Source organism: Coregonus clupeaformis, chromosome 24, assembly GCF_020615455.1.
Source record: "Coregonus clupeaformis isolate EN_2021a chromosome 24, ASM2061545v1, whole genome shotgun sequence".
Classification (NCBI taxonomy): domain Eukaryota; kingdom Metazoa; phylum Chordata; class Actinopteri; order Salmoniformes; family Salmonidae; genus Coregonus; species Coregonus clupeaformis.
The window spans coordinates 54,373,466-54,400,611 of NC_059215.1; the positions used below are offsets into that span (position 1 = coordinate 54,373,466).

Consider the following 27,146-nt stretch of genomic DNA (forward strand, 5'->3'; position numbering starts at 1 on the left):
TCACAGGTCCTCAACTAGCAGCTTCATTAAATAGTACCCGCAAAACACCAGTCTCAATGTCAACAGTGAAGAGGCGACTCCGGGATGCTGACCTTCTAGGCAGAGTTGCAAAGAAAAAGCCATATCTCAGACTGGCCAATAAAAATAAAAATTAAGATGGGCAAAAGAACACAGACACTAGACAGAGGATGATTGGAAAAAAAAGTGTTATGGACAGACGAATCGAAGTTTGAGGGGTTTGGATCACAAAGAAGAACATTTGGGAGACGCAGACCAAATGAAAAGATGCTGGAGGAGTGCTTGATGCCATCTGTCAAGCATGGTGGAGGCAATGTGATGGTCTGGGGGTGTTTTGGTGGTGGTAAAGTGGGAGATTTGTACAGGGTAAAAGGGATCTTGAAGAAGGATGGCTATCGCTCCATTTTGCAACGCCATGCCATACCCTGTGGACGGCGCTTGATTGTAGGAGGAAATTGGCTCCAACAGGACAATGACCCAAAGCACAGCTCCAAACTATGCAATAACTATTTAGGAAAGAAGCAGTCAGGTGGGAGTCGGACAGAAAGCCAGCAGGTGAGGAATGAAAAGCTGCAGGTGCAGGCAGGAGCGGGATGAAGAAATCGGTCCGGCGCAGACCTCTACTGTGCACCATGACAGTGAAGCCTGTAACGTTAGAGCTGTTTATTACTGTGTCAGTGTGAAAAATAAGGAATTAACTAGGGAAACTGACAGATCAATAACATTACATTGCCATACTGACAATAGAAACTCACATTGCACTGAAAAAACGTCACAATATCAATCTTCAATTGTTTGGCCGATGGTTTCATCGTTTGATTCAGGTCTAAGTTAGTGTGATTGAGGCAAAAAGAATAGCTAACGTTTGCCAACTTTTGGCCAGCTGTCTCGCTAACTATACAGCAACTGGCGAAAGCTAGACAAGTTCATTTACTTCTGTTGAAACGGGACAGAAAAAAGGCTACAAAACATGTCCATACAAAACAACAGCTGTTAGATAGTAGGAATAGCCACCTCATATCGCTAACTTATCTGACAGGTAACTAGAGGCTAGAGCTGACCTGGCTATGGTAGCTACTCACTAGCGTAGCTTATTCATTCACCTCAGTCAAGAGGGGATAAAACATTAGCTAAAGTTACATGTCAGTTACAATACTAACTCAGTACTACAAATAAACACGAGTTTTTTATTTCTATTGAGTTAAACAGCAGTTACCTTGCCAGCTACATCAGTCAAAGAGTTGCCCGTTTCTGCTCTGCTTCCTTTTACAACTCGGTGAAAGAGCGCAACATACACACTGAACTATGCTCAACTCTCCTGTGCGGATCTAGCCAGCCTTCCAGAAGCTTTGCCTTCACACAGCCTGTCAGCCTCCTCTGTAGTGTCCACGTGGTCCTAAATCCAGCCAGCTGTTCACTCCCAACAGCCTACCCGACCGCTCTGAGGCGTCCACATGGTCCTATAGCACAATATTTCTGCTTTTTGTATCACATTGTAATGAAAAAACGGGGGAGGACGAAAATACAATTGTGGGGCCCAGCATAATGTCCCGACTAGTCTGAATTTCTGGTCCCCACAAGGATAGAAAACCCATAAACACACATGCACAAACACACTCACACATCCCTGTACCACACTGTACAGTGTTCTTTCTCCTTCTCTCTGTGTGTGTGTTAGAGGTTGGAGCAGGGTGATAGTGGAGAAGCCGTTTGGTCGTGACTTGCAGAGTTCTCAGGAGCTGTCGTCCCACCTCTCCTCCCTATTCAGAGAAGACCAGATCTACCGCATAGACCATTACCTGGGCAAGGAGATGGTGCAGAATCTCATGGTCCTCAGGTACAGAGATGTTAAAACCTCATGGTCCTCAGGTACAGAGATTACGTTAAAAGCTCATGGTCCTCAGGTACAGAGATGAAGTTAGAACCTCAGGTACAGAGATGAGCTTGAGTCCTGATCCCAGGAGACAGTACATGTATATATTTGATATCCTCTTTGTTCATGAAGTATTGTACAGTATTCATCACAATGAAGCAGATGCTTTTGTCCAAAGCGATTTACAATGAAGTGTGTTCATACAGGTTAGGGATGTGTATGTGATCCCTGTGGGAACTGAAAGAACCGTGGAGTGCTATGTTCTTACCAACACAGGAACAGTTTACCATTGTGTTTTGATCCTGTCGTCTGTCTTTCTGTCCATCAGGTTTGGGAACCGTATCTTTGGCCCTATCTGGAACAGGAACAGTGTGGCCTGTGTGGTTCTAACCTTTAAAGAACCCTTCGGTACACAGGGACGCGGAGGATACTTTGACGACTTTGGCATCATCCGGTGAGGAGGAGTGGAATTTGCAATAGCCTGTCATGCCATGCCAAAGTATAAATCACTGGAAAACTTTGATCAACTGTTTTCAGATTTTGATGTGGTTCTCTTATTCTATGGTAATGTAGTGGAATATAGCTATTTTTCTATTATTTATCTTTTTTTTCTTTCTCTGTATTGTTGGGAAGCGCCCGTAAGTAAGCATTTCATTCTTAGTCTACACCTGTTGTTTACAAAGCATGTGACAAATAATTGAGTTGTTCAGTTCCATGGGTTTGTGATATTTCCTACTTCCTGCTTTAGTGATGTCATGCAGAACCACCTCCTCCAGATGCTCTCTCTGGTTGCCATGGAGAAGCCTGCCTCCACCAGCCCTGACGACGTGAGAGATGAGAAGGTAGCATCACCAACCAGTGTTCCACTTTGATTATTCCTTTGCACTTTTTATTAGGGCCAGGAGTTTTCCCATGGACATGCTGACCAGGAAAAACTCTGGGCCCACTTTTTACACAGGTGACATAAAACTATATGGCCATTCCCTCTGTCTTATAAACGTGTGTGTGTGTGTGTGTGAACCCTAGGTGAAGGTGTTGAAGTGCATCGCCCCAGTGCCTCTGTCTGATGTGGTGCTGGGTCAGTACATAGGTGACCCTGAGGGGGAGGGCCATGCCAGACTGGGTTACATAGATGACCCCACCGTGCCCAACGGCTCCCGGACGCCTACCTTCGCCACCGCTGTGCTCTACGTACAGAATGAGAGATGGGATGGTGAGGACTGACGGCCATCTTGGATTCTGGCCAACTCTTTTCCTCCTATGTCCCTTATCTAGACATGTTGACAGATTTAGACACATCTTCCAGACTCATCTTGCTTTTTGTCGACAGCTCATATTGTCAGCCTGATACTCTGCATTTCTCAAAATCCTGAACTCTCCCTCTCTTATCTAGTTATTCTGTTACTAGACTCTCCAACTCCTCTTGTTTGTGTTTTTTCTTGGTACAGGTATGACTCCACCTGAACAGGAAGGTCGATCATAACTCTCATGCACACTCTCTTTCTCTCCCCCTCTCTCCTCCCTTCTCATCAACCCTCTCTCTATTCTTTCTCTCTACCCCCGCAACCACCCACCCATCCCTCTCTCCCCTCATCCATCCATCCCCTTCCTCACCCACCATCCACCCCCTCTCCTCACAATATAATATCCCTCTCCCCTCACCCACCCATCCATCCACCCACCCATCCCCCTCTCCCCTCATTTATCCACCCATCCCTCTCCCCTCATCCACCCACCCATCCTCCCCTCATCCATCCACCCATCCCCCTCTCCCCTCATCCATCCACCCATCCCTCTCTCCCCTCATCCACCACCCCCCAGGTGTTCCGTTCATCCTGCGTTGCGGTAAGGCCCTCAACGAGCGTAAGGCGGAAGTGCGTCTCCAGTTCACGGACGTTCCAGGGGACATCTTTAATGAGCAGTGCCAGAGGAATGAGCTGGTGGTCAGGGTACAGCCTGATGAGGCCATCTACCTCAAGATGATGACCAAGAAGCCTGGAGTCTACTTCAGCCCTGAGGAGACTGAACTGGACCTCACCTACAGGAGCAGATACAAGGTAAGATGTGTATACACACACACACACACACACACACACACACACACACACATAATACTGTGTAGAATAGATGACAACTAGTCTCGTGTTCTCTCTACAGGACGTGAAGCTCCCTGATGCATATGAGCGTCTGATTCTGGATGTGTTCTGTGGGAATCAGATGCACTTTGTCCGCAGGTCTGTCTCTGACTGTCACTATCTCACCCACTTAAATTCAAATTTCAAATGTATTTTATAAAGCATTTTTACATCAGCAGTTGTCACAAAGTGCTTATACAGAAACCCAGCGTAAAACCCCAAACAGCAAACAGTGCAGATGTAGAAGCATGTTGGCTAGGAAAAACTCCCTAGAAAGGCAGGAACCTAGGAAGAAACCTAGAGAGGAACCAGGCTCCGAGGGGTGGCGATGTGCCGCTGACATGTCCTGACTTGTGTCTGCCTCTGTCTCTTACCCTGTGTCTCAGTCACCACACTATCTCTGACCCTTATCTATGGCCTGAGAAACCCTATGTAATCTACACTGATAATCTCTCATGTACAGAAGCAACATTTCTATTAGACCTGATTATATCACTGTGACAAAATATATAAGGGATAAACGCTGACGTTCTGTACATTACCTTGGAAATAATGGACAACGCAGCGGGACCAGGCAGAGCCAAGTCCCTTTGTGGAGTTCATTTTTCCAAGGTAAATGTACAGAACGGAGGCGTTTATAATAATAATCCCACTTATACCACAGTTGCCAAAGAAAACAATTTCTGAATGCACAAAGAAAACAATACTAAAGCACACATTTTAATGTCCATTCTAGAACGCCCTTCTAGCCAATCAGAAACGAGTATTCATCAACGCTGTGGTATAAATCATAACATTTCCCCTGTTTCCTGGTCCTCTTCCTCTCCCAGTGATGAGCTGCAGGAAGCCTGGAGGATCTTCACTCCCCTCCTCCATCACATAGAGGGAGAGAAAACACCTCCTATCCATTACAGCTATGGAAGGTAAGTAATACTACTAATCCTACCTTACTTTCATCACATCGTATGTCCATCTAACCCTCCTCCACCCTCTATCTGTCCCAGTTCTTTTCCATGTTTGACCCCCCACACATGCAACATTCTGTCCATCGCTTCTCTTCGTATCCTCTCTCTCTCTCTCCCTCTCCCTCTCCCTCTCTCTCTCTCTCTCTCTCTCTCTCTCAGTCGTGGTCCAAATGAAGCGGATGAGCTCGTGAGGAGGGTGGGATTCCGCTACGAGGGAACATACAAGTGGGTCAACCCCCACACTGCATGACACAGACACACAAAACACACACCAATTACACTGTGTGAAAGTTCACTTGTGTTTGCTACTCTCCACTCTTTCCAGATGCTTATTTCAGTTATACTGCATGGAAGAAAATGTATTTCTCTCTGCATTTCTCACAATCCTGACTGATTCCCTCTTCTCTCCTATTTGAGTTAACATGGTATCCTACTGTACTGGATGTGCTGTAGCCAACAAACACAGATGAGTTGGTTAAAGCACAAACAGATCTGAACCACCAGGCGACAAATCAGTATTATGGAAAACACTTCTGGACTTGATTAATGCAACGTTTGATTGCAGCATGGCTAACCAAATTGATTGTGACCAAATAAATCCTGATAATTTATTGACTTCACTGATTGTTTGATTGACGATGTAAATTCCTGTGAGAATGTCGTCTAGAAGGCATTGAGATCCCTGAAGGTAAGAGGGAAAATCCTGAGCCAGCAAGGTAAGGATAATCAACTAAAAACATCCAAATTATTCTAAACTTTCTTAACCTGACTAATTATATTTGCATCTACATAAGCACATTCCTATGTATCACTCAGTCCTAGCCTAGCCTGGTCTGGGCCTAATTTAAGTTGCTCCACTAGACTGGCAGTTGACTGATGTTGTTTCCTGTTTCTTTCCCTCCAGGTATATGGCCCAGTTCTGAGCCTGCTGTCACTCCATAGCCCACAGACAGCAGACTGTTACCGCTGGGAGGGCCAGAGGAAGCAGAATGAATGTGTCACTATATAAATTGGGCGTGCTCGTTTTACATCGCCCGGTTTCCCGGGTGGGTGAAAATGTCACTTTAGGACAAATGGAATCGTCTAAAATGTGCAAACTCCGCCCAGCTGGGGCAAAGGACGATGCAAAACAAATGTGCCCAATGACAATAGCTGATTCATCAAATTGCACTGCATGCAATGAATGTATCTGCCTTTCTTGGATCAACTCTGTCACTGTGGTTTGAGAATGGTCTCAATGTTCAAGAACAACAGGTTTGACCTACTCTTCTGTTCTCACTAGACAAAGCCACTAACGCCTCAGGTGTTTCTCTTTCTCTCTGGGAGTAAATGTCACTTCTGCCATAAACAAGAAATAATGTGTAAAGCTCGAAACTCTGCTTAATAAAAAGGTCTGTCCATTTATTAAGTACAACATTTTCATAACTGCAAATCAGCCGCTGAAATGAACATGAATACACATTTACAGGCGAAAATACCATAAGTCTATGTCATGGAAAGAGCAGGTGTTCTTAATGTTTTGAACACTGTGTATATTCCTTGAATTACCTCAAGCCTCTATCTTAAGACTTGTTGAAATATTAAATATTCTGGAATTATTTATTTGGTTAAAGAGAGAAAGCAGATAAAGTGAAATGGAAGGCTCTTTTGGGTATTGTGTTGGTACATTCAGTCACACCTCCTTCCAAACTCAGACATCATTCATGACCATTGTCCCAATAACTTGTATGTTGACCCTAATGTACTGGGGGGTTAGTTACAGTAACCATTTCATCAGATATGTGAAATGTAAGGCTCTGTTGGTTATTCTGTTGATACAGTCACATGTCAGAAAAATAAGTCTTTCCACAGACATCCTTCATGACCCACTAACTGATACGTTGTCATTGAGCCTACATGGGGTTCGTACAGTAACCATTGACCGCATGACAGTAATACAGCCTTCTTCAGTTATGAAAGATACATCTCCTCAGTATCACAGTAAGGCTCCGTTCACACTACAAAAAACTACACCAGAGAGAAAGCCATTTAATTGGTCCTAGCTGGCAGAATTATTGATTAGAATCATTAATGTCTTCCTTTCTGGCATTGTTTTTCTCTGCAAGTAGTGTGAACGGACCCTAACACAGCCTTCCTCAGTCAGTAGTGTGAACGGACCCTAACACAGCCTTCCTCAGTCAGTAGTGTGAACGGACCCTAACACAGCCTTCCTCAGTCAGTAGTGTGAACGGACCCTAACACAGCCTTCCTCAGTCAGTAGTGTGAACGGACCCTAACACAGCCTTCCTCAGTCAGTAGAGTGAACGGACCCTAACACAGTTCACTTCCTGGTGGGCGTGGCTGATCCGTCCTCCATGCCCCGGGCATACAGACGTACCAGCTGACCATGAACCCTGGAGGGGAAGGAAGAAAGGAGGGAGGGACAACAAGGCAGATGAGGACAGAATAGGAAGACGCAGCATTGACATGTCACACAATCATGCTAAGTCTAACTACTGTGCTGGCTCAAATATGTTATTTCTCCTTTCCAGCACGATTTCAGCAATTATGGTGAATGCGTAACCAGGCTAGAGCAGAACAGCTTGGCTCAGCTCAGTAGTGTGAAAAGGTTACTAGAGGCTTCAGGTTGGGTCTGAAGCAGAGTACTAAATGTACACTGAAACTCTGTCAGGTAAGCATTGATTTCCATAATGTGATAAGATGTCTCTTACCTGCAGAGGATCTCAGTGTGAGGAAGTATTTCTCCGTCGCAGTTCCACACGGACACTGAAGGTTTACTGCAGCACAGGCCACACAAGAAGTCTTTCTTCTTCCTCCTGTCGTTCGCCATCCCTCGCTCCTCTCCTCTTTCTACCAGGTGATGTTGGGATCCGCTCTGGCTTGGTGTCTCTCCCTCTTCCACCATCCCGCCATCATTTACCGTCTCCCTCTCTTCACCCCTCTCTTCCTCCTTTTCTCCGGGCGGGAGAGAGAAACGCACTGCCTTCACGCGGTGGACATCCACGAAGGGCAGGTCAAACTAAGATAGAAGGGAAGATGCATAAAGCGACTATCGAAAAACTGTCAATCAAATCCAGTAGCAACTTCTTCCTTCCATCACAATATGTTTATTTTAGGCCTTTTAGTACTGCAGCTAGATGTTACTCCATCAGCAATTGTTCACATACAGTACCAGTCAAAAGTTTGGACACACCTACTCATTCCAGGGTTTTTCTTTATTTTTACTATTTTCTACATTGTAGAATAATAGTGAAGACATCAAAACTATGAAATAGCACATATGGAATCATGTAGTAACCAAATAAGTGTTAAACAAATCAAAATATATGTTATATTTGAGATTCTTCAAAGTAGCCACCCTTTGCCTTGATGACAGCTTTGCACACTCTTGGCATTCTCTCAATCAGCTTCATGAGGTAGTCACCAGGAATGCATTTCAATTAACAGGTGTGCCTTGTTAGAAGTTAATTTGTGGAATTTCTTTCCTTCTTAATGTGTTTGAGCCAATCAGTTGTGTTGTGACAAAGTAGAAGATAGCCCTATTTGGTAAAAGACCAAGTTCATATTATGGCAAGAACAGCTCAAATAAGCAAAGAGAAACGACAGTCCATCATTACTTTAAGACATGAAGGTCAGTCAATCCGAAAAATGTCAAGCACTTTGAAGGTTTCTTCAAGGGCAGTCGCAAAAACCATCAAGCGCTACGATGAAACTGGCTCTCATGAGGACTGCCACAGGAAAGGAAGACCCAGAGTTACCTCTGCTGCAGAGGATACGTTCATTTGCAGCCCAAATAAATGCTTCATAGAGTTCAAGTAACAGACACATCTCAACATCAACTGTTCAGAGAAGACTGTGTGAATCAGGCCTTCATGGTCGAATTGCTGCAAAGAAACCACTACTAAAGGACACCAATGAGAAGAAGAGACTTGCTTGGGCCAAGAAACACAAGAAATGGGCATTAGACCGGTGGAAATCTGTCCTTTGGTCTGATGAGTCCAAATTTGAGATTTTTGGTTCCAACCGCCGTGTCTTTGTGAGACGCAGAGTAGGTGAACAGATGATCGCCTCCACAATCACCCGACCTCAACCCAATTGAGATGGTTTGGGATGAGTTGGACCGCAGAGTGAAGCCAACAAGTGCTCAGCATATGTGGGAACTCCTTCAAGACTGTTGGAAAAGCATTCCTCATGAAGCTGGTTGAGAGAATGCCAAGAGTGTGCAAAGCTATCATCAAGGCAAAGGGTGGCTACTTTGAAGGATCTCAAATATAACATATTTTTTTATTTGTTTAACACTTTTTTGGTTACTACATGATTCCATTAGTGTTTTTTCATAGTTTTGATGTCTTCACTATTATTCTACAATGTAGAAAATAGTAAAAATAAAGAAAAACTCTTGAATGAGTAGGTGTGTCCAAACTTTTAACTGGTACTGTATTTCTTCCTCGGACCACAGATATTTCCATACTGTTATACTTGGAAACTGGCACGCCAGTCCACATGATACGATAGCAATCTAACAAGCAATATGGCTTCAGAATTTGGCCTATTATCCAGGTACTTGTGGAGGTTGTACCTACATAGTCCTAGGTTCAAGTTGGTTTGAGTTAGGATTAGGATTAAAATGACCTGGCACTGGGTTAGGGTTAGAGTTACCTGGTCCTGACCTGGCACTGGGTTAGGGTTACCTGGTCCTGACCTGGCACTGAGTTACCTGGTCCTGACCTGGCACTGGGTTAGAGTTACCTGGTCCTGACCTGGCACTGAGTTACCTGGTCCTGACCTGGCACTGAGTTACCTGGTCCTGACCTGGCACTGGGTTAGAGTTACCTGGTCCTGACCTGGCACTGGGTTAGAGTTACCTGGTCCTGACCTGGCACTGAGTTACCTGGTCCTGACCTTGCACTGGGTTAGAGTTACCTGGTCCTGACCTGGCACTGAGTTACCTGGTCCTGACCTGGCACTGGGTTAGAGTTACCTGGTCCTGACCTGGCACTGGGTTAGAGTTACCTGGTCCTGACCTGGCACTGGGTTAGGGTTACCTGGTCCTGACCTGGCACTGGGTTAGAGTTACCTAGTCCTGACCTGGCACTGGGTTAGAGTTACCTGGTCCTGACCTGGCACTGGGTTAGGGTTACCTGGTCCTGACCTGGCACTGGGTTAGGGTTACCTGGTCCTGACCTGGCACTGGGTTAGAGTTAACTGGTCCTGACCTGGCACTGGGTTAGAGTTACCTGGTCCTGACCTGGCACTGGGTTAGGGTTACCTGGTCCTGACCTGGTACTGGGTTAGGGTTACCTGGTCCTGACCTGGCACTGGGTTACAGTTACCTGGTCCTGACCTGGCACTGGGTTAGAGTTACCTGGTCCTGACCTGGCACTGGGTTAGGGTTACCTGGTCCTGACCTGGCACTGGGTTAGGGTTACCTGGTCCTGACCTGGCACTGAGTTACCTGGTCCTGACCTGGCACTGGGTTAGAGTTACCTGGTCCTGACCTGGCACTGAGTTAGAGTTACCTGGTCCTGACCTGGCACTGGGTTAGGGTTACCTGGTCCTGACCTGGCACTGGGTTAGAGTTACCTGGTCCTGACCTGGCACTGAGTTAGGGTTAGAGTTACCTGGTCCTGACCTGGTACTGGGTTAGGGTTACCTGGTCCTGACCTGGCACTGGGTTTGGGTTACCTGGTCCTGACCTGGCACTGAGTTACCTGGTCCTGACCTGGCACTGGGTTAGAGTTACCTGGTCCTGACCTGGCACTGAGTTAGAGTTACCTGGTCCTGACCTGGCACTGGGTTAGGGTTACCTGGTCCTGACCTGGCACTGAGTTACCTGGTCCTGACCTGGCACTGGGTTAGAGTTACCTGGTCCTGACCTGGCACTGAGTTAGGGTTACCTGGTCCTGACCTGGCACTGGGTTAGAGTTACCTGGTCCTGACCTGGCACTGAGTTAGAGTTACCTGGTCCTGACCTGGCACTGGGTTAGGGTTACCTGGTCCTGACCTGGCACTGAGTTACCTGGTCCTGACCTGGCACTGGGTTAGAGTTACCTGACCTGGCACTGAGTTAGGGTTACCTGGTCCTGACCTGGCACTGGGTTAGAGTTACCTGGTCCTGACCTGGCACTGGGTTAGAGTTACCTGGTCCTGACCTGGCACTGGGTTAGGGTTACCTGGTCCTGACCTGGCACTGGGTTAGGGTTACCTGGTCCTGACCTGGCACTGGGTTAGGGTTAGATTTACCTGGTCCTGTGAGCTGGTGTGTCTGTGTAGGAAGGTGAGGAACCCTAGGGGGTGTGTGTCCCGTACAATGATGAGGTCACCTGTCCCATCGGCCAGGTGTGCTGAGGGGGACAGCCCCAGGGGACTGCGAGGACAGGAGCTAGACATACAGGTGAGAGACACAGCCTTGAACCGGCCCTCCACACTCACCCAATCACCTGCAGCATGGGGCAGAGAGAGCAGAGGGAGTTATGTGACCGACCAGGGTTTGAGCCCTGGTCTCCTGCATGCCACAATACTGTTAGCCCACTGAGCTAAAGCCCAGGCATTAACTTGAGGAGCTAACATAAGTATTCCAGTCTCAGGCAAAGTTACTCATCACCCAAGCGTGGTTCATCGAACCACCTCCATTGCATTACATAGGATGTGTGTAGACTGTAGGTACACAGTGTGTAGACTTTAGAGTCTGTGTAGATTTTTGTATAGGCTGCACGTTAGTATAGACTTACCCTCTGAGTCGCTGCTGAACTGACTGAAGTGGGAGCTGTCGTTGGAACTAGCATCTGGAGAGTGGGGGAACAGCCTCCCTGTGCTCGTAGAACACACTCTGCACCTGGAACCCACGTGCACACGTTACCAACGATTGGCCATTTTTACACGCGACATAGGTATAACATACTGATACATTTCAGTGACGTAACAACAGCACATGTTCCTTTATAGCCATGCATTCCATTCATATGTGTATCATCATCTTCCAGTCCCTCACAAGACCCTTGGCGGTAGCTATCGATAACAGACTAAAGATACCGGCATCCTTTTGTATGTAACACCTCCCAGTTCCTTCCCCTCCCTCACAGACAATGGGGCAGTTCTTCCAGTAATTTCAGATGAGAAAGATTGGGCACAGTCTTTCACCGAGGTAGGCTCCACTCTTCTTTCACAGACCAGGAGGTGCTGTCTCTCCTTTCTTCTCTCCTTTCGTCCAGATCAGGTTGCCATGGAAATCGCCCTCCTTAAGGTACAGGAGTACACCCGACACCTGGGTCTCTGTTGCAGGTGGAAGTGGCTGCGGCTGAGGCTGAGGCTCTTCCCCGGGGGGGAATTGAGGTCATGTCACTATAGCCTTCTGATGATGTCAAGTAGCCAGAACACTTTCTCACCATGGAACGGTTGAGGTGATGAAATCTAGGGCAACTGTTTCTATCAGGACCTTACATTTGAGACTGGTAGTGGTATCAGAAGTCCCTCTGTTAGCTTCAGTGAGTTGTTCATGCTAAGCTTATCATTATGTAGTTAAAAACACACTGTCAATCACAACGTTTAGAGGAGCATGTGCTAGTACGTATGTATTAGTTCCTCTCTGTAACAAGTAAAGAGGAGGACCATCCTTCTTTTCTTCCCTGGGTAAGCCTTGTTTTGGATCTGTGTACCAGGCAGTGAGTGAGTGTTTTTATTTTCTGAGAAATATTGTTAGTTGCTACCCAGAGAGGCAGCGTGTGTTGTCCCTGGGGCTGGAGAGCTGGTGGTCTGCTGGTAGGTACTGAACTAGGCCTGCATAGCTCCTGTTACTCAGGTACACCATAGCACCTGGGGGAAGAGAGGGAGAGAGGGGGGTTAGCAACCATCCTACAGATGTATGATTTTACTTTGAGACAGTTTGCTTCACCAGGAAAAGAATCCTGCAGCAACAGGAAATGTGAATTATTATGTGGATTATAATTAATGGACATTTTTGTAGGGGTTGATACATTTTCTGGAAGGTAACACAGAGACAAAAACACAGAGAAAGAGAGGTAGTGAGGATAGAGTTTCTCTAATTGGTATGTAACACTATATTTGAATGTTCTGTCATGATGCAGATTGTCATTATAGACATGACTTACTCCTTAGAGCTTGATATGTAGTGAGCGAGTCGTCCAGGTCCTGAGGCAGCAAAGCATCCCCACACCATCACACTTCCACCCCCATGCTTGACCATTGGTATGAGGTTCTTACTGTGGAATGCAGTGCTTGGTTTTCGCCAGACATAAAGTTGACTCAAGTTTGCCTGGATGATCACCAAGACTCTTGGAAGAATATTCTATGGACAGATGAGTCAAAAGTATAACTTTTTGGACAACATGGGTCCCATTATGCCTGGCGAAAACCAAACACTGCATTCCACAGTAAGAACCTTTTACCAACGGTCAAGCATGGTGGTGGTAGTGTGATGGGGATGCTTTTCTGCCTCATGACCTGGACGACTTGCCTTAATAGAAGGAACCATGAATTTTGCTCTGTATCAGAGAATTCTACAGGAGAATGTCAGGCCATCCATCTGTGAGCTGAATCTGAAGCGCAGCTGGGTCTTGCAGCAAGACAATGATCCAAAACACACAATCAAGTCTACATGAAAATGTCTAAAAAGCAACAAATTTGAAGTTTTGGAATGGCCTAGTCAAAGTCCAGACCTAATCCCAATTGAGATGTTGTGGCAGGACTTGAAACGAGCAGTTCATGCTTGAAAACCCACAAATGTCGCTGAGTTAAAGCAGTTCTGAATGGAAGAGTGGGCCAAAATTCCTCCACAGCGACGAAAGAGACTGATCAACAACTACAGGAAGCGTTTGGTTGGAGTCATTGCAGCTAAAGGTGGCACAACCAGTTATTGAGTGTAAGGGGGCAATTACTTTTTCACACAGGGGCATTTGGTGTTGTATAATTTAATTTATGAAATAAATTAAATAAGTATGTAATTGTTATGTTATTTGTTCACTGTTCACTCAGGTTCCTTTTATCTAATATTAGGTTTTGGTTGAAGATCTGATAACATTCAGTACCAAAAATATGCAAAAGAAGAGAAAATTTGAGAGGGGGCAAATACTTTTTCACAGCACTGTAGATATATATGTATATATACAGTGGATTCAGAAAGTATTCAGACCACTTGACATTTTCCACATTTTGTTACGTTACAGCCTTATTCTAAAATGGATTAAATCGTTTTTTCCCCTCATCAATCTATACACAATACCCCATAATTTCATACTGGTCCTCCTGTAGCTCAGTTGGTAGAGCATGGCGCTTGCAACGCCAGGGTTGTGGGTTCGATTCCCACGGGGGGCCACTATGAAAAATGTATGCACTCACTAACTGTAAGTCGCTCTGGATAAGAGCGTCTGCTAAATTACTAAAATGTAAAAAATGTAAAATAATGACAAAGCAAAAACAGGTTTAGAAATGTTGCTAATGTATAAAATAAAATAAATTAAATATCATATTTACATAAGTATTCAGATCATTTACTCAGTACTTTGTTGAAGCACCTTTGGCAATGACTACAGCCTCAAGTATTATTGGGTATGACACCGCAAGCTTGGCACACCTGTATTTGGGGAGTTTCTCCCATTCTTCTCTGCAGATCCTCTCAAGCTCTGCCAGGTTGGATGGGGAGCGTCGCTGCACAGTTATTTTCAGGTCTCTCCAGAGATGTCCGATGGGGTTCAAGTCCGGGCTCTGGCTGGGCCACGCAAGGACATTCAGAGACTTGTCCCGAAGCCACTCCTGCATTGTCTTGGCTGTGTGCTTAGGGTCGTTATCCTGTTGGAAGGTGAACCTTCGCCCCAGTCTGAGGTCCTGAGCGCTCTGGTGCAGGTTTTCATCAAGGATCTCTCTGTATTTTGTGCCGTTCATCTTTCCCTCTAGATATGGCTTTTTCTTTGCAACTCTGCCTAGAAGGTCAGCAACCCGGAGTCGCCTTTTCACTGTTGACGTTGAGACTGGTGTTTTGCGGGTACTATTTAATGAAGCTGCCAGTTGAGGACCTGTGAGGCGTCTGTTTCTCAAACTAGACACTCTAATGTATTTGTCCTCTTGCTCAGTTGTGCACCGGGGCCTCCCACTCCTCTTTCTATTCTGGTTAGAGCCAGTTTGCGCTGTTCTGTGAAGGGAGTAGTACACAGCGCTGTACGAGATCTTCAGTTTCTTGGCAATTGCTCGCATGGAATAGCCTTCATTTCTCAGAACAAGAATAGACTGACGAGTTTCAGAAGAAAGTTATTTGTTTCTGGCCATTTTGAGCCTGTAATCGAACCCACAATTGCTGATGCTCCAGATACTCAACTAGTCTCAAGAAGGCCAGTTTTATTGCTTCTTTAATCAGCACAACAGTTTTCAGCTGTGCTAACATAATTGCAATAGGGTTTTCTAATGATCAATTAGCCTTTTAAAATGATAAACTTGGATTAGTAAACAACGTGCCATTGGAACACAGGACTGATGGTTGCTGATAATGGGCCTCTGTACGCCTATGTAGATATTCCATTAAAAATCTGCAGTTTCCAGCTACAATGGCCATTTACAACATTAACAATGTCTACACTGTATTTCTGATCAATTTGATGTTATTTTAATGGACAAAAAAAATGATTTTCTTTAGAAAACAAGGACATTTCTAAGTGACCCCAAACTTTTGAACGGTAGCGTAGATAGATCTATTTATCTATCTATAGATATAGATATAGATATCATAGAGATCCTATTAAATTAGTAGTATTCTAATTCCTAATTGTATCGTTATCCTCAGACCTTCACCTTGGTCTAGCAGACGGTGTTTAAGAAATATTATATAATAACTGAATGTAATAGCCTCTGTTTTAGGCCATTCCATATACATTCCATATACAGTATACCTGAGTAGTCATATCTGAGAGGCCCTGTCTATGACATATGTCTGCAATATTAGACCATGTGAAGCTGATGGTACTCAGCATCGCCTCATACATAGTGACTGCATCACATTGTGCCAATAATCACAATAACGCACACCTTCTCGTCTATTGCTGCTTGAATTTTCCGTTCCATACCTGAATAGTCATATCTGAGAGGCCCCATCCAGCGGTGTCTCTCACTTTCAGCCAGCACGTCTCCATAGAACCCGTATCCTACCAGAGACACAGAGTAACGCACCAGAGACGAGCGGTGGTGGACAGAACACACGTCCAGAGGCTGAGAGTCTCCTGCAATGGGTTGTGGGAATGTGGAGGACAAGGAGGGTTTTAGATCATGATTTTGAATATTGACATTAACTTCACAACTCTGCCCTTGTGAAATGATGATGCTGCTTATGACTGCTTATGGCTAAAGTTGCTGCTTATGGCTCCAGTAAAGTGATGCTTTTTACATTTTAGTAATTTAGTCGACGCTCTTATGCAGAGTGACTAACAGGAGCAATGGTTAAGTGCCTTGCTCAAGGACATATCGATAGATTTTTCAACTAGTCGGCTCAGGAATTCGAACCAGCAACCTTTCGGTTACTGGCTCAACGCTCTTAACCGCTAGGCTACCTACCGCCCCAGTGGCTAAAGATGATTTTAAGATACACCAGATAACAAAGTCAAGTACAATGTAATCTCAAATGTATTATGTCTTATTAAATGTGTTTTTAATTTAAGATCATATCTCACCAATGATAATATGCAGAGCAGAGGTCACTGGGTCATTGACTCCCACAGTGGCGAAACACACACAGTCTGTGGAGCCTGAGGAGAGAACACACAGACTCATATCAGACGCATCTTTATAGTTAGGGTTAATCTTAAGTCTTTTCTTGATTCCTTGTGTCCTCCCTTCTCACCTCCTTCTCAAATTTCAGAAGGGCGCGAAGAGAACATCAGAGAACATCCACTTTCTTTGAGGAAGGTCTTCTGAGATCAACTTATTTAATTATTGATCAATGATGTCTCTCTCACCTGCAGGAATGATGCCAATGTGAAGGTCACAGGACTGTAGAGAGGGGTCATGCTCCGATAGCCCTGCCTCCTGCTGTGTTCGGCCAATCACACCGTGCAGCAGCTCGCTGAACATTCCGTCCCCGCCCACACATACCACACTGAGGTAGGGACAAACATAAACAAACAGTGATGTGATGAAACCCAATCACAGGCTACGCCTGAAATGTAGTGCGCTACTCAATATTCCCTATAAAGTGCACTTCTTTTGAACAGAGTCCTATGGGCCTTAATACTTTTGACCAGAGCCCTCATCAAAAGCAGTGAATAGGGTAGCATTACGGCATAATAATTGGCTGCCATAGTGTTGCTGTTTACATGACAACATTCAAATGTCTGACGTACCCATCGAAACCAGTCAGGTCTTTCTTTAGTATGTGGTCTCTCGCCTGGTTGGCCCGCTCTGTCACTGAATGACAAAAACAAAGCAAAATGTGTTTTACTACTAGAATAGACCATGTTATAATATAGCAATAGACCATGTTATTATATAGCAACAGACCATGTTATTATATTGCAATAGACCATGTAATTATGAGCATAATTATGTGTCACGCCAATATCACCACACAATGCACTTGGTAATTAGCCTGCTACAGACAAATCCACGAAACAAACTTAACTACCAGTTCTATCGGTTTGTCAGTACGTCACAGGATTTTCTGCATTACTATTGTCTCACACGGGTCTCACCTATAACATGAGCGCTGATACCTGCCAGCTCAAACAGTGGGGCCACTAGAGAGTGATAGATCTGTCTCCCTTGTTTCTTTCCTCCGAACGGGTTGATGAACACCAACAACCTGTGAGGACGAGAGGAGCCTGAGAGAGGAGAGGAGGATAGACAGATCCAAAGAAAAAGAGAGGAGACAGAGTGGATCCATAACAAACAACAGTTGGCAGCGGCGGGGGGGTTAAGAATTGCACTATTTTATCTATTTTATCTTATCTCAGGACAAGTGAAGTTATCCTTACTGTGTGTTTTGAGGGCAATCCTCAGCAGGGTCATCCACTGGTCTCTGAGGTCCCTGCTGGGACAGCTGAACTGGGTCCTGCCCAGGTGCCATAGCAACCCATAGGAACTACCACTGCTGCTGCGCTTCACATAGAACACTGCAGAACAGTACACAGGGAGGGAGGGAGGGAGGGAGGGGGAGAGGGATTGGGGGGAGAGAGAAAGCGTACTGTTCACACTTTAAACAAAGTACATCAAGGCTTAATAAAGAATCCTTATAAGCCCCCCCACACACACACACACACACACCAATAAATCGCTTGTTTGATTTTGTGTTGTGTCTAATCTCGGCTCCCAGAACCAAATCTCTCGCTGCGTCTGTTACCAGAGACTGTGTATCTGACCTTGGGGCAGTAACATAACTCACCTGTGAAGTCTCTGTCTGTGTCTTCAGAAACTGACCTCTGGGGTAGAACCTCCACACGCCCCTCCTCCACACCAACAACCTCCGACACTGGTACTGAAACTAGGATCACACAGGCACAGTATGACATTGAAACTTGTATCACATAAGCCCTGTTTATACCTGGTGATAACATGCGTCCTTTGTCCTGATATTGTCCACATTCTGATAGTGCCCACATTTTTAGGCAGTTGTAGATGATTAAAAGACACATTGTGATCTGATTGTGATCAGATCTTCCTCGCCACCTCCGGAGGTATTCAGGCACACATTGTGTCTGAATATCAATCAAGTGTAAACAGATCTGGATGGTTAAACCATTTAAATTCATTCAATCAATATACCGTCCTCTAAAATCATTGACAGGTAGCACTATTGACTTGTGGCATCAGTAATTGTCTTAAAAATAAACATGATTTTGAAAGTATCTGTCAAATAATTTGCATACAGGGAGGGACCATCTAATATGGTCACAATGCGGACACTATAGACGGCTAAGAGACACATTTTAATACAATATGTAGATGCGACAAACCTTGGTCAGATAGTGATTGGGTCATATTGATCAGCTCATCAAACTCACATGTTAGCGCAAGGTGTAAAGGAGGCTACAGACACCGACACACACACACACACACAAACACACACATACACACACAAACACACACATACACACACACTGGTAAATATTTTGCCTATATTGAGCTCATGTGACTATTAATTAAAGGGCATATCAGATAGGTGTGTGTGTGTGTGTGTGTGTGTGTGTGTGTGTGTGTGTGTGTGTGTGTGTGTGTGTGTGTGTGTGTGTGTGTGTGTGTGTGTGTGTGTGTGTTTTCTAGTGTTTTGTGTTAGTGCTGTATAACTTGTAATTCACCTTTACAGGAAAAGCAACATTCTTCATGAGTGAAATACAGTGTGCCTATAATAATTTGTCTGTTTATAGCAATTTCTCTGAAACACACACTACTTACTAGCCTACTAACTTTACAGAATGGATATAATTTCATTTCATAATTGTTGAAATAAGTCTTCACATTTTACCACTAGCATGTAGCCTATTTACATTAGTCTCCACTTGCATGCTGTCTCCAAGACAGGTTTGGTGACTTTCTATTAGTGGTGCATAGCACACATTCTCTCTACTCAAAACAACAAGAAGCATGCTGTGTAATGCTGATGGGATGGAATGATTACCATATGAGGCTAGTCAAGTCGTCCTTTTATTTACTTTATTCTAAGAGTGAATGAGATTGTTATGCAGTTATTACTAGGCAACCTAAGATAAAATCCTATATAAATTCTATATGAGCCTACATAAAAGTGTATTTAAATGTAATGTATATAATTAAATGTCTGCATTTAAAAAGAGAGGGGGTCAACAGATGCCATGCACGATGAAAGTGAGGGATAAAAGGATAAAAGGGACTCACCGGTCTTATCGCGGTTCTTCTTATCGAGCTCAGTCCAGTTGAGGTGCAAACCGGTAAGGGCTGCCCGGTAACGTTTCTTACCAACCCATAGACTGGACTCCAACTGTACTAGACCTACGTCCATACTACATGTATCTCTACAAACGTCTATAGTATAGATAGACAGGATTGTAGTTCTCTATCTTACTTTCACAGAAGAATGTAGGCAAGGGTAGAACGATTTATTCTACAAATTATTCCAATAATTCAATATTGCCGCATATTCAAATTATAACCTCTCCTGATACCAGCTCCACTCTCAAAACAATATCTCAAAGTGTTGTTCAGATACCATATAGCTCTGATAAGATTAATAAGATAGCGAAACTTTTTTGTATCTGTAAAGTCCCTGTCTTTATATTAACGCGCATGTCAGTGACAGGTAGGCTTCTTTTCTAAAAATATTTTGGTTTCCTTATATGCCTCTCTCGTCTCGCACCTGTCGTTAACATTTGCATGCTGCTCTCTGATTGGCTGTTACTACCCGTTGCAGGTAATTAGCATAAATTCAAGTTATGTCAAAATATTGGATTCCTTTTACTCTTTATACACTTTTAACTGCTCTGTATGAAATATCCTACATTTCATAAGTCTTTTTTTTTTTTTTTTGCCAACTCTAGTCTTTATAGCCTAAACTGTCTGAACTTGAATTGAACTGAGAAGTTGCCTAATGTTGTTGACTTAATTACCCTTAAAAAAACGAATATCAACGTAATACCTTGGTAATGCACTGATCATTGCCAATGCTAGGGACATTTTTTAATAAGGCTTGTGCATGGACTGTGGGGAGTCTAGGTGTACTTGATTTATGGTAGCTCATCCCGCATGCGCCGGATAACACCTATTTTACTCAGCTTCCCGGCGCACCGGGCAAACTAATCAAGTGCGCCTTCACTGATATGTCCGTCAAAATGTATTCCTGTCCTCATTGGGTGTTGGAGGTTCTATTTCATAATTTCCGCTGTAGCCAGTCCAATCCCACGCAACTAGAGGCGGGACTCACCTCTGGACCCCTTCCGGTTTATCGCATGCTTCCCCTTCAATTTAGCTAACTAACATATCTTAAACATAATTTATAGACAACGTTAGGAGTTCATAAAACACTTTAGTTCCATACTTTATACATTTCATCATCTGAAATTGTGACAGTCGAAGAAAACATGAATATTCGCAACGCGAGGGTAAGTGAGCCGACCATGCAACACTATGTGTGTTAGCTAGCTAGCTAGCCACCCATCGCTAATCAAATCAAATCAATTCTTATTTATAATAACAATGCAAGGCTTTGTGATCGCTGCACGTTTGCTTGTCAAGTGAAACTGCTGCTAGCTTAATTAGCTACTACGTAAATGGATTGCTACTACGGTAGCTAGCTGGATACAAAGTGAACAAGAGTAACTAGTTCCACTTCAAGTGTAGTTACGTTAGCTAGTTAGTAACGTTAGTGACGTTTTGATTGAATCAGTGTCCACAGTCCAGACATGACATCTCTTCTGGTTGTCCCTTTTCTCAAGTGCCATTGTTTCAATCAGTGTCCAAACCATTGACATGTCTTGTTGTTCTGTTTCCTCAGCCGGAGGACCTTATGAACATGCAGCACTGCAACCTGCTGTGTCTCCCAGAGAACTACCAGATGAAATACTACTTCTACCATGGACTGTCCTGGCCACAGGTTAATATGGCTTCCTCTTCATCATCAGACATCTCCATTGCCACTTCACTCATATCACTTGAGTCAAGTCTTTGTTCTTGCATTCAATCAGTCAAAAATGGAATTTCTCTACTCAACCAATAGGAATGAGTAACATTCGATTTTGGTCTAGCTAGTTGTTACTAGATCAAATTGTATTTGTCACATGCGCCGAATACAACAGGTGTAGACCAAAAATAACATTAAATAAAAATAAATAAAAGTAACATAATTAAAGAGCAGATGTCTGTGTAACTCTGTGCGTCTATCTCTAACATCACCTCTTTGTTCATCTTTCAGCTCTCCTACATCGCAGAGGATGAGAATGGCAAAATAGTGGGATATGTTTTGGCCAAGATGTGAGTATACCTGAACTACAGAGCTTATCTCATGCCATTGTTTGTCAGTGTCTATCAAGCCCTCACTCTTTATGTGGCATGCAGGGAGGAGGACCCAGATGATGTCCCCCATGGTCACATCACATCCCTGGTGAGTCTTGGTTCTGTACTGTTCATTGTAGTACTTTATAGGTTCAATATGGGATAGGCAGTAGACTATGGAGGAGCTTGCAGAAGAAGGAGGTGACCTCTCATCTGCAGCACCTTGTCAGGTTGTTTAGTTGTTGTTGTTGAGTGACAGGAAGGACTGTTAACAAATGTTTGGATTGTCTTTGTGTCTGTCTGTCTCTCAGGCTGTCAAGCGTTCTCACAGACGTCTGGGTCTGGCTCAGAAGCTGATGGACCAAGCCAGCCGAGCTATGATTGAAAACTTCAATGCCAAATATGTCTCACTTCATGTCCGGAAAAGGTAGTGCAGTGTGCTGGATGTCTGTGTTGGACTTCAATGAGATGTCTCCACCACTCCACTAGTCATTGTTATATTGCTCTTAGATAAGAATTTCCAGATTAGTTGTTGTAATGGAATGTTGAATACATATCACTCTCCTGTTCTCTAGAGAAGTATAGACAGAAGATCATTTGAATACAGAGAGACATTGTTTTTCAGACCATTCTTAATGTGACTTGTATTGTTTTATCCTGTTGATCTGTATCTGTATTTTTTGGTTCACAAATAACTTGAATTGCATCCATCTCATTTTCTCCTACTGCAGTAACCGAGCGGCCTTGCACCTGTACTCCAACACACTGAAATTCCAGTAAGTAACATGGATCTCCTCCTGTCCATGTGTAAACGGACCCTCCTAAAGCAAGTGCTTATGTAAATGTTGATGTTGCATGTCAGCCTCCTAGTCAAAGTGAGGTTGTCTCGGGAACTGTGGAGTCATATTCCCTACTGATATATCCAAATGATGGTCTCTGCTGCAGAATTCAAATGTATCCAAAGGTTGTTTATTTGATTTACTTTTCCCTTATTTAACCAGTGATTGTTTGCAGTGCTACGATCACAAACAATGTCCATGTATAATGTGTTGATCCTATTCCCCACTCACATACTAATCATTTTCATTCACCTCTATAGGATTAGTGAAATAGAGCCCAAATACTATGCAGATGGGGAGGATGCCTATGCCATGAAGAGAGACCTAGCTCACATGGCTGATGAGGTGAGTTTTAACTCCTATCCTTCTTTCCAGCAGCATGGCTTGATAGTGTTTTGCATACAGTGGCTCCTCTCTGCCATGAGGGTAAGGTCAACCTTTAAACAAACCATTAAGAGAGACACCTCCACACACTGCTGTCTATGTTTACCAATACTCCACATGGGAGCATAGATTGCAGTGTCTCTTTTTTATCATAGGCGGAACATATTTTTTCGATATCCAGAACCTGGTCAAAGCTGCATTCTGACCACGTGTCTGTCTAGTGCATTCTGACCAAGTGTGTCTGTTGTTTCTGTCTATGGGTCCCACAGTTGAGGAAGCCAGGAGTGAAGGCACTGGGTCAGGAGACCCTTACCGCTACGACCACACCTGGTGACCAGGAGAAAGAGGGAGAGAGGGACAGTGGTGGAGAGAGCAAAGAGCTCAGTGAAGTTAGCGAAGCTACAGAGAGCACAGACGTCAAAGATTCATCCTCCGATTCACAATGACTCTGCCATCTTTAGTAGCCATTTTTTAATTTCGCCATGAAAGTTACTTATTACACTTTTTTATCTCTTGCCGAAAAGGAAAAAACTGATTTGGCTTCAATCTTTACCCAGTGTTCATCTTCAACTATTCACCTCAGTTACTTTGAATATTTTACCTTTACAACATACACTGTACAGTCATACATTTTACCTTTACGCCGTACAGTAACATATTTTACCTTTACGCCGTACAGTAACATATTTGACCTTTACGCCGTACAGTAACATATTTTACCTTTACACTGTACTGTAATATATTTTACCTTTACACCATACAGTAATATATTTTACCTTTACACCATACATCTACTGTAATATATTTTACCTTTACACCATACAGTTATATATTATACCTTTACACCATACAGTAGTAGATTTTACCATTACTGTGTACACGGTACAGTAATATATTTTACTTTTACAGCATACACCCTACAATAATATATTTTATCTTTACAGTGTACACCGAACAGTAATATATATTTGACCTTTACACCGTACAGTAATAGTTTTTTTCCATAACTTTCTCTGTTGACATTAGTGACAAACAAAGCGAATTGAGAATTGGTTGAAAGGAATGTTTTTGGAACTGGAATGAAAGTGGATTTTGAGCACAAATTCACGACTGGTTTCATAAAAGTTTGTAATTATATTTGATGTTGTCACTAGTACTTCATCGTCGGCCACCCCACCCATGAAATCTACACATTTTGAAAACATAACCTGTGTTTTTGGATGTGTCAAAATCAGGTCTGTTAAGTATTCTTCAAAATACTCAAAATAAAAGTTTCAAGTAATACATTTTGTAATGTATTTCTTCTCTGCGTACTAGATGGCCAGTAAAATGCAACTTTAAATATTTTGAGAAATTCTCAGTGACCACTAGGTAATAACGTAGAAATGTAATGAATAGTGCTGACAAAAGTCCATATTTTACTTGACTGAGAAGCATGTCTGTTCTGTACAACACATTTCTATCTAAGCATGCAGCTCTGTTCCTTTCTTCATTAGAACAAACCAGACAGACAGGAAACAAACCCAGAGAATCTATCACCCTCACACTTGTGTATTTAGCCTGCCTTGTGGTGCTTTTGCTCACACACATTTTAAGAGGTGTTGAAGTACATATAATGCTGTCTTTAGCAGGATGTCCAGATTTAAAGCTGAACATTTATTTTCTCTTAACTGATCGAAGTATAAAAATGAGACCTCCCCTCTCAAATAAAATGCATTTAGAGAAGTTTAATTGACTGATTGTTTGCACATAAGTAAAATGTGGTTTGATTTAGCAGAGCTTACAGAATTAAACACAAAAGGAACACTTCTCCTGAATGTTGAAGAAACAAACGATATGACATTTATCTAAACCATCAGTTAAAAAGTCAAAAGCGAAGGACCTTCCAGAATACAAGGCAAGCCTTTCTTTATCAAGTAACTTGAATGCCTGGTTGCAATATAATCATCTAGAGGCTTTAGTGTGTACTTTGAGTCATGAAAGGAGTTTGCATTTTATTTACAGTGTCAATAGGGCTCACGTGCATGCTTTCAACTCCAGTTGAGTAAATCACTCAGTCACTGTGTCCTTTATGATATAGATCAGTTAAGCCACTTAACTTTAGGTTTACAGTCAGTTATTTAAGGTCCTTCAGGTTGAGGGAGAGGAAGGAAACACAGAGGAAGATAGAAGTGAGAGAAGAGTTTTTGACAGTTTGCTGATATTGCCAAGAGGAATGGAAACATTTATTTAGACAGTGGAAATCTTCTCTGTTAGCCAGAAGCAGTGCTGTTTTCACAACATCTCTGGCTTCTTCACACCTTGCAAGGGCATGACAGAACACCGTCACTTCACTCACAGTATTCTACACCGATGTTTCTGGTAAACAACATTAGCTACAAGAGCAAACAAACTACTGCTCTCTAGTCATGCATAGTAACAGGGTTATATTACAGTGCCTTGCAAAAGTATTCATCCCCCTTGGCGTTTTTTCCTATTTTGTTTCATTACAACCTGTAATTTAAATGGATTTTTATTTGGATTTCATGTAATGGACATACACAAAATAGTCCAAATTGTGGAAGTGAAATGAAAAAAAATAACTTGTTTCAAAAAATTCTAAGAAATAAATAACGGAAAAGTGGTGCGTGCGTATGTATTCACCCCCTTTGCTATGAAGCCCCTAAATAAGATCTGGTGCAACCAATTACCTTCAGAAGTCACATAATTAGTTAAATTAGGCCACCCACCAAAACTCACGGACCAGGCAAGGAGGGCATTAATCAGAGAGGGACCAAAGATAACCCTGAAGGAGCTGTAAAGCTCCACAGCGGAGGTTGGAGTATCTGTTCATACCACCACTTTAAGCCGGACACTCCACAGAGCTGGGCTTTACGGAAGAGTGGCCAAAAAAAAGCCATTGCTTAAAGAAAAAAATAAGCAAACACGTTTGGTGTTCGCCAAAAGGCATGTGGGAGACACCCCAAACATATGGAAGAAGGTACTCTGGTCAGATGAGACTAAAATTGAGCTTTTTGGCCATCAAGGAAAACGCTATGTCTGGCGCAAACCCAACACCTCTCATCACCCCGAGAACACCATCCCCACAGTGAAGCATGGTGGTGGCAGCATCATGCTGGGGGGATGTTTTTCATCGGCAGGGACTGGGAAACTGGTCAGAATTGAAGGAATGATGGATGGCACTAAATACAGGGAAATTCTTGAGGGAAACCTGTTTGTCTTCCAGAGATTTGAGACTGGGACGGAGGTTCACCTTCCAGCAGGACAATGACCCTAAGCATACTGCAACACTTGAGTGGTTTAAGGGGAAACAATCCAATTGAGAATCTGTGGTATGACTTAAACATTGCTGTACACCAGCAGAACCCATCCAACTTGAAGGAGCTGGAGCAGTTTTGTTTGAAGAATTGGCAAAAGTCCCAGTGGCTAGATGTGCCAAGCTCATAGAGACATACCCCAAGAGACTTGCAGCTGTAATTGCTTCAAAAGGTGGCTCTACAAAATATTGACTTTGCGGCAGTGAATAGTTATGCACACTCAAGTTTTCTGTTTTTTTGTCTTATTTCTTGTTTGTTTCACAATAAAAAATAATTTGCATCTTCAAAGTGGTACCCATGCTGTGTAAATCAAATGATACAAACCCCCCAGAAAATCCATTTTAATTCCAGGTTGTAAGGCAACAAAATAGGAAAAATGCAAAGGGGGTGAATACTTCCGCGAGCCACTGTATGTTACATGTGATCACTCTGTCAGTGAGATAATCTAAATATATTTTGTCATGACTTGTTCTGATTAATGACCACCACTTTTGGGTGTTACACAAGTGCAATACTTCCATAATATCTATTCGTTACTCAATACGAGATAGGCGTTTATTACAGATGCAGACAGCCCTTACTCAGCTTCACTGTTACTACACACATTAAGTCATAGGGAGGATGAGGAGGAGGGGGTGTGGCTTGAATTAGAAGCTTTCCTC

General features: G+C 43.5%; 3 protein-coding genes across 8 annotated transcripts in view; 2 read left to right on the forward strand and 1 right to left on the reverse strand.

The window, feature by feature from the left end:
- The window catches only part of LOC121537867 (glucose-6-phosphate 1-dehydrogenase-like), a 19,588-nt gene extending 13,193 nt beyond the window's left edge, over positions 1–6,395 (forward strand). For 2 of the 3 annotated variants that reach the window (XM_041845488.2, XM_041845489.2), the window contains exons 6-13: positions 1,697–1,855; positions 2,220–2,345; positions 2,640–2,733; positions 2,918–3,104; positions 3,713–3,948; positions 4,049–4,125; positions 4,857–4,949; positions 5,151–5,879. In XM_041845488.2, coding sequence (XP_041701422.2) covers positions 1,697–1,855; positions 2,220–2,345; positions 2,640–2,733; positions 2,918–3,104; positions 3,713–3,948; positions 4,049–4,125; positions 4,857–4,949; positions 5,151–5,241 — 1,063 coding nt within the window. In that variant the 3' untranslated portion in view covers positions 5,242–5,879. The other variant, XM_041845490.2, reaches the window with a different exon arrangement.
- LOC121537866 (ceramide kinase) lies at positions 6,372–20,271 on the reverse strand. 3 transcript variants are annotated; one of them, XM_041845485.2, is made up of 14 exons: positions 19,836–20,271; positions 18,367–18,465; positions 17,960–18,097; positions 17,678–17,806; positions 17,330–17,393; positions 16,946–17,085; positions 16,661–16,735; positions 16,061–16,213; positions 12,698–12,803; positions 11,723–11,826; positions 11,235–11,431; positions 7,703–8,010; positions 7,263–7,384; positions 6,372–7,224 (listed from the first exon to the last, which is right to left on the reverse strand). In XM_041845485.2, exons 1-13 carry the CDS (start codon positions 19,957–19,959, stop codon positions 7,312–7,314), a joined length of 1,710 nt encoding a protein of 569 aa, XP_041701419.1. In that variant the 5' UTR covers positions 19,960–20,271; the 3' UTR covers positions 6,372–7,224; positions 7,263–7,311. The 3 variants fall into 3 exon arrangements, with proteins under 3 accessions (XP_041701419.1, XP_041701418.1, XP_041701420.1); XM_041845484.2 differs by having other exon boundaries at positions 6,372–7,384; XM_041845486.2 differs by lacking the exon at positions 19,836–20,271 and having other exon boundaries at positions 6,372–7,384; positions 17,678–17,787; positions 18,367–18,457.
- A 595-nt stretch (positions 20,272–20,866) lies between these two features.
- LOC121537868 (N-alpha-acetyltransferase 10-like) lies at positions 20,867–24,451 on the forward strand. 2 transcript variants are annotated; one of them, XM_041845491.2, is made up of 8 exons: positions 20,867–21,055; positions 21,448–21,546; positions 21,865–21,923; positions 22,008–22,053; positions 22,256–22,371; positions 22,673–22,720; positions 23,044–23,128; positions 23,428–24,451. In XM_041845491.2, exons 1-8 carry the CDS (start codon positions 21,035–21,037, stop codon positions 23,611–23,613), a joined length of 660 nt encoding a protein of 219 aa, XP_041701425.1. In that variant the 5' UTR covers positions 20,867–21,034; the 3' UTR covers positions 23,614–24,451. The 2 variants fall into 2 exon arrangements, with proteins under 2 accessions (XP_041701425.1, XP_041701426.1); XM_041845492.2 differs by having other exon boundaries at positions 22,676–22,720.
- Positions 24,452–27,146: the final 2,695 nt, after the last annotated feature.

What these genes read in the sequence shown, in the direction of transcription:
- LOC121537866 (XM_041845485.2), bottom strand. Translation starts at nt 19,959, where the DNA reads ATGGACGTAGGTCTAGTACAGTTGGAGTCCAGTCTATGGGTTGGTAAG. An exon ending in CACAGACAGAGACTTCACAG is followed by an intron (nt 18,098 to 18,366) that starts GTGAGTTATGTT and finishes ACTGTTCTGCAG; the next exon opens with TGTTCTATGTGAAGCGCAGC. An exon ending in TCTCAGATATGACTATTCAG is followed by an intron (nt 12,804 to 16,060) that starts GTATGGAACGGA and finishes CTCTTCCCCCAG; the next exon opens with GTGCTATGGTGTACCTGAGT.
- LOC121537868 (XM_041845491.2), top strand. Translation starts at nt 21,035, where the DNA reads ATGAATATTCGCAACGCGAGG. An exon ending in GGATATGTTTTGGCCAAGAT is followed by an intron (nt 21,924 to 22,007) that starts GTGAGTATACCT and finishes TGTGGCATGCAG; the next exon opens with GGAGGAGGACCCAGATGATG. An exon ending in TCCAACACACTGAAATTCCA is followed by an intron (nt 22,721 to 23,043) that starts GTAAGTAACATG and finishes TCACCTCTATAG; the next exon opens with GATTAGTGAAATAGAGCCCA.